The sequence below is a fragment of the Octopus sinensis genome, linkage group LG10 (assembly GCF_006345805.1).
Source record: "Octopus sinensis linkage group LG10, ASM634580v1, whole genome shotgun sequence".
In the NCBI taxonomy this organism is placed as follows: domain Eukaryota; kingdom Metazoa; phylum Mollusca; class Cephalopoda; order Octopoda; family Octopodidae; genus Octopus; species Octopus sinensis.
The window spans coordinates 44,830,707-44,843,206 of NC_043006.1; the positions used below are offsets into that span (position 1 = coordinate 44,830,707).

The 12,500-nt window shown below is 36.0% G+C and overlaps 1 protein-coding gene across 2 annotated transcripts in view; it reads left to right on the top strand.

Moving 5' to 3' along the window:
- The window catches only part of LOC115216741, a 48,259-nt gene that overhangs the window by 6,553 nt on the left and 29,206 nt on the right, over positions 1-12,500 (top strand). Inside the window, exons 1-2 of one of the 2 annotated variants that reach the window (XM_036506604.1) lie at positions 3,672-3,824; positions 4,215-4,588. In XM_036506604.1, coding sequence (XP_036362497.1) covers positions 4,310-4,588 — 279 coding nt within the window. In that variant the 5' untranslated portion in view covers positions 3,672-3,824; positions 4,215-4,309. Of the gene's footprint in view, positions 1-3,671; positions 3,825-4,214; positions 4,589-12,500 lie in introns of those variants that run through there. The other variant, XM_029786290.2, reaches the window with a different exon arrangement.

Below are 12,500 nucleotides of genomic sequence, written 5' to 3' on the forward strand. Positions count from 1 at the left end.
AGCTGGTACAAAACCAGGATATAACCCTACAGCAAGTGTCGGAAGAATGTGAGAGGAGAGTCAAAGACACGACACAGGGAATTGAACGTAAAGATTGTTTCTAAGTAAAACAAGTGCGAAATAGTCAGAATAGAGATTAAGTGTTTTCTAAAAAACACGGCAAAAATCAGGAAATAAACCCATGTTTTGCATGTGGAGGTATACCCCTGAGGAAAAATGGTCCATTAAAAAAAGCGGAGTGCTTTCGTTGTGGAGATATCAAACATATAAAGACGCACTGTAGAACGAAGATGACAAAAGGTTAGAACAAAGGAAAAAGAACAAATAGTATGTCATTGGAAGAAATTGGTAATATAACAATGAGGAAATTCGTGAATGTGAAAATCAGAAATACAAGTGTTAAAATGTGATTGGAAACTGGAAGTGATATCACCATTATAAACGTAAAAACGTGGAAATATGTCGGTAAGCTGAAATTAAATCGAAAAAGGTAGCACCTGGTGTTATAGGAAAAAGAGTATATTTTTTCGGTGAATTCGTATGTTAAGTAACATTGCAAGGTCAAATGAAAAAGGCAAAGATACATGTGTTAAAAAGTTCACTTAATTTATTCAGCAAAGAATGGATGAAACTATTCAAAGTATGGAATATGTCCATAAGTGTTCTGTTGAAATACAGTCGGTTCAGTCGAAGGTTCGAATGCGGCTGAGAGACTAAAGCAAAAAAAAATGCAGTAAAACAGAGTGGAACACGTGTATGTAAACCAAAACGAAATGAAAAATTGCACACGATGCAGTACCAGGCAGTGGCTCTCATGGCTTCTGATCTTAACTGATTGAAAGTGTTATTATGTATATTGTTTTGTCTTAGTATAAAAGATGGGCTACAGCAAATATTCTGTTCAATACCACATATTTGCTTGTCAGTTGTTTGACCTTACCAGTTGAGCTTGTCCCTTAGTGGCTGACGATATGTGCATCTCTGATCACGAGTAGAAGTAGCGGGGGAGCATCATAGCCGTGTGTTGAAAGGAATTCTTAGAGGTTTGGATAATTCACCTCTGGAAACATGGGTGTTTCGTTCAACATCCTTAAAAACCCTTATTGAGGAACCTTTTGAGCAGGATGGGTTACTCAACCTGAAGAAAATTCTAACTGGGCCCCACCTGCAAGGTCATGCGCTGTTTATCTTGATATGAGATCACAATGTCGCGCACATATGGTTGTGATGCATGTGCCTGGAGTATCCTTATCAGACAGGTAGTCATGATGGGTGTACTGGGCTTTGTATATTTTACCCCAGTATCACTTTGATGGCATGCACTGCTCTCTCACTCAATAATAATAATAATAATAATAATAATAATAATAATAATAATAATAATAATAAGGGTATCTAAAAGTATTAGAATCTGACAGAGTACTGACTACAGAAATGAAAACGAATATTGAGAAGGAGTACATCAGAAGGGTTAGGAAGCTAATGAAGTCAAAGCTAAATGGTCTGAATCTAGTGGAGGCTGTAAATATTTGCGCACTATAATTACTTAGATACTCAGCAGCTTTTGTAGACTGGACAAAAACTGAATTAGCAAAGTCAGACAGAACCAGGAAGGGATTCAATATGAATGGAGGACTCCACCCAAGGGCAGGAGTAGTAAGATTATACCTACCTAGAAAGGAAGGCTTAATATCAGTAGAAGACTGCGTGGAGTTAGCTAGAGTAGATATAGACGGTCGTTTTGCCTATAAACACGCTCGCTATATATTTGATCTTAACTCTTTTATTATTATTATTATTATTCGTTTATTTATCAGAGCTATTCGTCGTAATAATAATAGTAGTAGTTGTAGTAGTAAGAGGAAGAGGAGGTGTAAGAGAAGGAGAGGGAGTATTATTATTATTATTATTATTATTATTATTATATTATTATTATTTTATTATTAATAATAATAATAATAATAATAATAATAATAATAATAATAATAATAATAATATAACATACAGAAAATTGCACTACTAGGCACTGCACACATCCTACGCAGAACACTTTCCATACAATAACCATCAGAGCATCACAACAAATCACAGCACATACCCAAGGCACACAGAGCTGCGCTCGGTAATGAAGTGAAAGCACGCTATAAAAAATAAAACTACTGAATAATAATAATAATAATAATAATAATAATAATAATAATAATAATAATAATAATAATAATATGTCTACATACATATTTATATCCACACATGCAGGCATGTTTGTATGAATGTTTAAAACTAAGGCAGAGAAAGAGCGTAGTGTTTAGAGTATTAAATCAACAACCATGAGATGTATTAGCTGAATGTGTTTTATATTAAATGCAGAAATCGCCATATCAATGGTGGTTAAATATAAGTACCACCCCTTTTAGTACCCTCATCATTAGCCCCTCACCCTCTTGAACTATCTTTCCTCTTCTCACCATTCGCAAGTGAGATAGAACCCGGTTGTTATCCATGCATCCGTGCCCACGTTTAGAATTGTATATGTAAGGAACATTTCGTTGCGACATTAAAATAAATGTCAAAACTAATTATAATGATAAAAAGGAAATAAATAGGCGCAGCCATGACAGTGTGGTAAATATATTCGATTTGCAACCTCGTGGATTCGGGTTCAGTCCCACTGCGCGGCACCTTATCCAAGTATCTTCTCCCAATGTCTTTGGTAGATAGAAACTTTGAGGAAACCTGCCTGTCTTGTATATATATATATATATATAGATATATATATATATATATATATATATATATATATATAACAGGCTTCCTCAAAGTTATATATGTGGCATGTATCTGTGTGTGTGTGTATTTATGTTGTGTTTGTACTCCCACCGTTTGACAGCTGGTGTTGGTTTGCTTACGTCCTCATAACTTAGCGGTTCGAAAAAAGACGCCGATAGAAGTAACAAACTTGGAAAAATCACTACTGAGATCGACCTGTTCGATTTAAAAGAAAAAAGTAACCTTCAAGATGGAGCCCCAGCATGGCCGCAGTCCGCTGATTGAAGCAAGTAAAAGATAACACAACTCGAAACATTAGTTGCTAAAAGAATAATACATTTACAGATGGAATATGCATCAATTAGTGATAACGTATAGGAGAACTTTAATTATCTCACCTTATATTAATTAGATGACATATTTAGTTTTATTTGATATATTTTCGATATCATAGGAAATCACAAACTTATTATCTGTTGTTATTGCTATTGCTTTACTATCGATATCTATTTTAGGCGCACTCAGCCTTTGAAGGAACTAAATCCGCGTATGCAGAAAATATATTTTGATAAGTCATACAGGTTAAAGGATATTGCGTGATTAATTAGAGCATTACTTTCAATTGCGTCATAAGTTTTCACATGTTTTAAGTTTTACTTTATGGAAATATGATTTTTTAAGAATAGAATGATTAATGGAAATAAATCGCCACTCAATAGAACATTTGTTTCTTCCTCAATCTGAAAAGGAGGGTGGAATGGGGGAAATCCATGACAATTACAAAAGAACTGTATAAGTAAATTAATGTAGGTATGTCATACCTGAGTTGTTCGAGGTGAGGGATTGGCAGAAACAGTACACCACCACACACACACACAACACACACACACACACACCACACACACACACGTGCATGGTCAGGTGTGAAAGAAATTTCTGTCATAAACACTGAAGCTAGTAAGAAGTGAAGTTATATTATAGATTGTCCTACAAGCAAAGCTCAGTGAAAGAGCCGGGGCTCTTGCAGTGTTCTTGAGACAAAAATTCAAAATACACAGGTACAAGACTCTATGAGTTATAATTTTTCTGTCTGGTAACCAACACTAAAAGCTTACGTTTTATTTAATATAGCAAATGACAAAAGATAAATAAGTAAATTTTATATCATAAGTACTAAATTGCAAAAGGACAATTAATCACATACGTATACATGTATGTATTTATGTGTGTGTGTGTGTGTGTGTGTGAAAAGCCCTGTCATAACTAGCCTGAAACTCTGTATTGCAAGTCTGACTCATCCAAAATATCATTAATCTCTGCTAGAGTGTGGGTACCTTTATTTTTTGACAGTCGATACTAAACGAGTACACACACACACATACATGCGTACACTTTCAATGTACAATCACTTTTATAATGATTTCTCTCTTTTATTTCCAATAATTCAGCAATTTTTTAAACGGAAAATAACAAGTAAGGATTACAATTTATGAGGAAAAATATAAACAACTGACTGTTTTCTGCGAGACATTGTTTACGCAAGATGTCGGAGTGTCCATCTACAGAATATGGGGCATTGAGCGAGGAGAAAGTACAAAGAGCTTTGGCTATGCTGAATGTTGAATTTAGTGAAACACTTTCAAAGCAAGCTAAGTGTAAATGTCTTCAAGACAGCATCATGAACACAGAAAATTTACCTATTATATTTGACATTATGGATGTGCTGTCGGTATCAAGTAAGGGTGCAATAACGATTGAAGAGATGAGAGAAAGAATAAATATTAAACTGATATCAAAAGAAACTGGCGGCGCAAAAGACGAGGTAAGATTACTTTTCTACAATAAGTTATTTCCATATACAGGTACAGGCATTCATGCGCGCATAAGTATACATATGTACATACACACATACACACACACAGAGATACATATATATATATATATATATATAAAGTGTGTGTGTGTGTGTATGTGTATAAATGTATGTATACGTTCTAGGAAATCAGTGTATGAATTCGTTCAAATATGTCTACCCACCAGAAGATGTGTGTGTGTGTGCGCGCTTATATTTATACGCGTACGCACACATATACACGCACGCAGACCCCCCCCACAGACACACAAACGTGCATCTACATGCACAAAGATGTAATTATTCTTTAGTGTTTCATGTAAGGTCGATATTGAAACAGATAACCCTATATTCTGCCCTTGAAAATGGTTTTACCATTTTATTTAATAGTCGTGTTCAAGATAATTTGATTCAGGTGATTAAATACACGCATGTGAATATATATATATTTATGTATGTATATATATATATATAAATATATATATATATACTTATTCAGTCATTTGACTGTGGCCATGCTGGACCACCGCCTTTAGTCGAGCTATTCAACCCCAGGACTTATTCTTTGTAAGCCTAGTACTTATTCTATCGGGCTTTTTGCCGAACCGCTAAGTTACGGGGACGTAAACATACCAGCATCGTTTATCAAGCGATGTTGGGGGGGACAAACACACACACACACACACACACACACACACACACACACACACACACACACGCACGCACGCACGCACACATACACACACACACAGATGGTGAAATTTCTTCTGATGAAATTGTGTTTGGTCAGAAGTACTCTGACCTCGAAACCCATCATGATATTCACAGAATCACACGGACACATACCACACATGCAAACACACACACACACACACACACACACACACACACACACACACACACACACACACACACACGCACGCACATACACACACACATAAGCACATATTTATACACAGACAAAAAAGTATTAAAGGCTTAAAATCTTATGAGTGTGGGAAATTGACTATATTTATCTCACCATACTATTGATACCAAATTAGAAATGTGAGTTTTATTGTTTGGCGGTAATGAGATTCACCACATAATCGTTTTAGAGGAAATACAGTAGACACGTGATACATTTTCACGTAGGTCAAGAAAAAGACAGGTTATAAATAACCACCAAGGGTCATAAGTGTATAAACTATATGTTCCGCAAAATACAATGAGCTAATCTATTTTTAAGATATTAAGTCAGTAACAATCTTATGCAACTCGTAATGTTCTGAGCTTGATTTTCTAATCCGAACTTAGTTATAAATAGCTTCCAAAATTAATTATTAAAACAATCTAAGTGTATGTAGAGAATTTCAGTTATACGTATACATACATACATACATACATACATATACATACATACATACATACATACATACACACACACACACACACACAACACACACACACACACACACACACACCACACACACACACACACACACACACACACACACACCACACACACACACATATATATATATTATATTAGAAAAAACCCACCTTTTATCAATTGAAAATGAATAATTAAATTACATATAATAGAAAAGTTAAAATTAAAATATCAATAAAAAGTAAAGATTAAGTAAATTACAAAAATAATATAATGTATATAATAGGTATTATATATTATATATATAATATATATAATGTATATAATAGGTATATATTATATACATGTTTGTATATAATTTTTTTTTCTAATATTTTATATATATATTATATTGTGTAGAATTTAATTTAGTATTTCTAATTGAGTTCTTTAATCCTTGTAAGTTTGGATTTTATTCCCTCAAATAATAATAATCATATATATATATATATATATATATAATCATATCATATATACGTATGTATATATATATATATACGTAATATATATATACGTATGTATATATATATGTGTGTGTGTGTGTGTGTGTATGTATATGTATATATATACGTATGTATATATATATATCCATATACTACACACACACACAACACACACATATATATATATGTATATATATATATATATCATATATTGTATATATATGTATATATTATATATATTATATATATATTATGTATAGGTATATATACATGCATATATACACAAATATTTGCACACGTACACATACATACATACACATAAGGTGCATTCCAGAGGTTTTCAGATTTTTTTCAGACACAGACACACTCACACACAGCCAGTAATATACTGCTCGACAATATAAAAATATACATATATATGTGTGTGTATTTGTAAGCACCGTATGAAAAAAGATTGGCTTGCAGAGGCACATAAAACATATGCAACAGGTGCGTTTGTTAGGAAAACTGAAGATCATTCGAAAGTCTTTGGATGGTTGATGTCACAGATAACCACTTACTATTCAAGGGTAAAATCACCTAAGTTCCATCATAGGGACGAGGTACAAAAATTTTGAAAAAAATAATACTAGCAGCAACAACAACAACAACAACGATAATAATAATGGTTTAGAATTTGGCAAAAAGGCTAGCAATTTCGGGGAAGGGTATGTGTCGCTATTATCGAGCCCATTATTCAGTTGGTACATTTTTTATAGACCCCGAAAGAGTGTAAGGCAAAATCGACTCCGGCGACATTTGAACCCAGAACGTAAAGGCAGAAGAAATGCGGCTAAGCATTTTGTCTAGCGTGCTAGTGGAGGCGCAATGGCCCAGTGGTTAGGGCAGCGGACTCGCGGTCGTAGGATCGCGGTTTCGATTCCCAGACCGGGCATTGTGAGTGTTTATTGAGCGAAAACACCTAAAGCTCCACGAGGCTCCTGCAGGGGTGGTGGTGAACCCTGCTGTACTCTTTCACCACAACTTTCTCTCACTCTTTCTTCCTGTTTCTGTTGTACCTGTAGTTCAAAGGGCCGGCCTTGTCACACTCTGTGTCACGCTGAATCTCCTCGAGAACTACGTTAAGGGTACACGTGTCTGTGGAGTGCTCAGCCACTTGCACGTTAATTCCACGAGCAAGCTGTTCCGTTGATCGTATCAGCTGGGACCCTCATCGTCGTAACCGACGGAGTGCTCCTACTACTAGCGTGCTAACAATTCTGTCAGCTCATTGTCTTAACAATGATCTGAAGTTATATGCAAAAGATGACAAGGCTCTGAAAGGGCTATTGGTAACTGTGAAAAAATTCAGCAATGAAATCAATATGGAATTTGGTCTTGACAAGTGTACAAAAGCTCCAGTCAAACGTGGTAAAATGACAGCTAATTCCAAGACTCATCTTCAACTTGATGGTGCATCAATCAAGGACTTGGATCAAGAATGTTTTATAAGTATCTTGGAGTACACGAAGGGAAAGGGATTCAACACAGATCAATGAAAGTGAAGATCAGGAAAGAGTATTATAGACGTGTCAGAATGGTCCTAAATATTGAACTAAACTCTCAGAATAGTGCAGCTATAGACTCCCTAGTGGTACCAGTTGTCTAGTATAGCCTTAATGACATCAATTGGAATCTGAGTGACCTCCAGCGTATGGACATAAATACCCGGAAATTGCTGACATTAAACACGACGCACCACCCAATATCAGACGTCGACAGGTTCTATCTCCCACGAAAGGAAGACGACAGAAGTCTAATCCAGCTCGAAACGTCCTATAAAACGACCATGATAGGATTCCAATTGTACATCCAAAGTACCACCGACTTGATATACAGTTGGTAAGGCAACATGAACAGAGTAAGAAACTGCACTCAATCTCAAAGTAGGCATACAAATACAGACGAGAGCTTAAACTCCCTGATTATGATGATGATGATAAGGAGGACACACTATCCACTAAGGCAGCAAAAAGAATGAAACAAAAGCCAAATGGGGAAGCTTGAAGGTAACATCGAGACTGTGGCAAGTAAAACCATTGTCTGGGCAATACCCCAAACAAGCTGGGGAAGCTGATATAAATATGAGAAGAATTGATCAGTGACTACAGAATGCTGATCTGAAAGCTGAAACAGAAGGATTTATCATAGCAGCACAAGGTCAGAGTCTCCTTAAGGTCGCACACAATGAGGTAGACACAAAGTGTCGCCTCTGCAGTAACAAACTCGAGAGTATTGACCACATTGTTGCCAGTCCCTACAGAATATAAAACCAGGCATGATCGAGTTAGCCGATACTTGTACTGGAGCGTATGTCGTCACTATGATACCCCACACCTTAAGAACTGGTATAAACATGATCCAGAGCCAGTCACCGAAGGAGAGAATGTTACCATTCTATGGGATTATGGGATACATACAGGCAGGTAAATAAATGTTAACAGACTAGACATCACCGTCACAGACCCAAAGCAAAATACATGTCTGTTAATTGATATGACTGTGCCTACTGCTAGAAATATCTCAGCAAAGGAATTTGAAAAACTGTCGAAATATAAGGACTTTGAAATTGAGATATCTAGGACATAGCAATTAAAAATCAAAACTATCCTTGATGTTGTAGGTACCCTGGGAATGATCAAGAAAGGAAAAGTAGTGCCAAAAATTTAAACAGATCCCTGGGGAGCCAACAATCTATGTGACTCAAAAAACTGTGTTGACATCAACCGCCCACATTCTCTGGAAGATTCTCTCCATTTAATATATACATGCCTTAGGTCTCTGGCTAAGACTTAGTCGGAAGATGAAATGAAATGCTAATAATAATAATGATAATAATAATAATATAATAATAATAATAATAATAATAATAATAATAATAATAATAATAATAAATGCCCTGATGCAGTACCAGGCAGTGGCTCTCGTGGCTTCTGATCTTAACTGATTGGAAGTGTTATTATGTATATTGTTTTGTCTTAGTATAAAAGATGGGCTACAGCAAATATTCTGTTCAATACCAGAGATTTGCTTGTCAGTTGTTTGACCGTAACCAGTTGAGCATGTCCCTTAGTGGCTGATGATATGTGCATCTCTGATCACGAGCAGAAGTAGTGGGGGAGCATCATAGCCATGTGTTGAGAGGGTCTTTTTTGGGTTTGGATAATTCACGCTTGGAAACATGGGTGTTTCGTTCAACATCCTTAAACAATCCTTATTCAGGGACCTTTTGAGCGGGATGGGCTATTCAACCTGAAGAAAATTCTAGCTGGGCCCCACCTGCAAGGTCATGCGCTGTTTATCTTGATATGAGATCACCATGTCACGCACATATGGTTGTGATGCATGTGTCTGGTGTACCCTTATCAGACAGGTAGTCATGATGGGTATACTGGGCTTCGCATATTTATACCCCAATGTTATTTTTATGGTGTGCTCTGCTCTCTCACTCAATAATAATAATAATAATAATAATAATAATAATAATAATAATAATAATAATAACAACAACAACAACAACAACAATAATAATAATAATAATAATAATAATAATAATAAATAATAATAATAATAAAAAAAAAAAAAAAAAAATAATAATAATAATGGAGCTGGACAATGTCTTGCTCAGAGAAATGAAAGACAAGGTCATCACTACAATTTTACAAGCGCCTCAAACTTCTCTTAAAATCAAAACTCAACTCAAGGAACCTTGTGACTGCCATCAGCATATGGACTGTTGCTATAGGCCACTATAGTGCACCCATCTTGAAATGGACAGAAGCGGAGATTACCCAAGTCGATCGCACTACTCGAAAGACGATGGCAATGCATGGTGCTCTCCACCCTAGGGGGAATGCACACAGGCTCTAAATGAAGAACCTTGACAGCCGATCGTGGTGCGTTTATGTTCCTAGGATCGATTTCGGCTAAGATCCATCAGGGTGAAGTTCCAGCATGACCGCTGTTGAATGGCTGAAGCAAGCAAAAAAAATAAAAGAATAATCCCTCATGGAAGAGACAAATGACTTGAAATTACTGTTATCGCTTTTTCGTTTACTCAATTTCCCCATAAAAAAAGAATAATTAAATAGAAACATTCCAGTATTGAGATAGTCACACCCACACACACATACACAGATAATACTTTGAGACACACGACAGCACATGTGACACAGTCTAGAGTTGATTGAGGAGAAGTGGAAATATGTTGTTGGTTTACTCATAGTTCGAACAATACATAACGTGTAACTAGATCACGTTGACAATGAAGTTATTGTTTTCTGAGCGTTGTATTTATTTTTTTCTATTAGGAAAGATAAAATGCGTTGAAATATATCTGAAATATTACAATGTTTGTCATTTTACTTAATTTTTATTAATAAATCTTCCGTTGAAAATTTCTCCTAATTAGTTTCGTTTAAAGGTCTCTTTATAATTCTCGGAGCGTAGGCCCGTTTATACTGTTAATAATAGCTGGAAGGCGACAAGCTACTAGAATTATTATTACACCGCTAAAAATGCTTAGCGGCATTTCGTTCGTCTTTACGTTTTCAGTTTAAATTCCACCGGTGTCAGTTTTGCCTTTCATTCTTTCGGGGTCGATAAAGTAAGTACCAGTCGAGCACTGGGGTTGATGTAATCCACTGACCCGCTTCCTCGAAATTTCAGGCCTAGTGCCTAAAGCAGAAACGAATAATAGATGGAAAGCAGCAAGCTAGTACAAACTGGGATCGTGTTTTCAATTTGCTCCCTTTTCCAAAATTTCAGATTTTGTGTCTATTATAGAAAGAATTATTATTAGTGGCTGGAACCGAAGGCGGCGAACTGGCAGAATCATTAGCACAGCGGGCAAAATGTTTAGCAGCATTTCATCCGTCCTTAAGTTCTAAGTTCTAATTCCACTGATGTCAACTTTGCTTTTCATCCTTACCGGATCGATAAAATAAGTACCAGTTAAGTACTGGGGTAGATGTAATCGATTTACATGAAACTGTTGGCTTTACGCCAAAATTTGAAACCAATAATGGTTGGAACCATTAAGAGAGTAAACAAGTAAAAAGATATGAAAACTGCCATGAGGTTTCAAATATTTATCGTGCCTTAATTTTGTCTGAGAGTTGTATTTCTAAGAAATAGAATTTATTGGATTTTACCCGCTATTTTCGCAAGTCTTTCGCGGACAGTACATTTCGTTAATGTTCAACTTGAACAGTTTAAGGCGACGGCTGTAAGGGGAGGGACGACTAAAAACTGTCTGCTGGGGAAAAATTACAGAGGACCGAGATTTTGTAGAGAAAGAAAGAATTTGTATAGCTAGGGGTGTGGGGCCTAGGGTAAATGTGATACAGGTTGCAAGACTAGAGTAGAGACAATTTTTCTGGGAAATCCTGCGTGAGGTGTTGCAAGAAATCAGCAAACTACAAGGAGCAGAGACCATTAAAGTAGCAGTCCAAAAGAGAGAGAGAGAGAGAGAGAGAGAGAAAGAGAGAGAGAGAGAGGAGAGGGAGAGGGAAGGAGGGTATCATTTTTTTTAAGGCGATACAACTTGTAAGATCTTCTTGAGAGAAGTAAAGCGACTTATTTATACAACTGTGTTGTCAAATACAGAATTCTTTTATGATTTTTAGACATCGATAAAAGTATCGTTCATCACATACAATATGACTATGCCATTACAAGACGTGCCCCCAGCATTATCACAGTTTAGTGACTGAAAACAGTGAAATGATTACATATCACACACACACACACACGCGCACACACACGCGCACACACACACACACACACACACACACACACACACACACACACACACACACACACAATGTAAGTATGTATCACTGCATAAACAGAAATATTGCTAAATAGCTATATTAATATTGGTTTCAAATTTTTACTCAAGACTAACAATTTCAGAGGAGGGGCCAAGTCGTATAAATCGGCCCTAGTACTCAACTGGGTATTTAATTTATCGATCCCGAAAGGATGA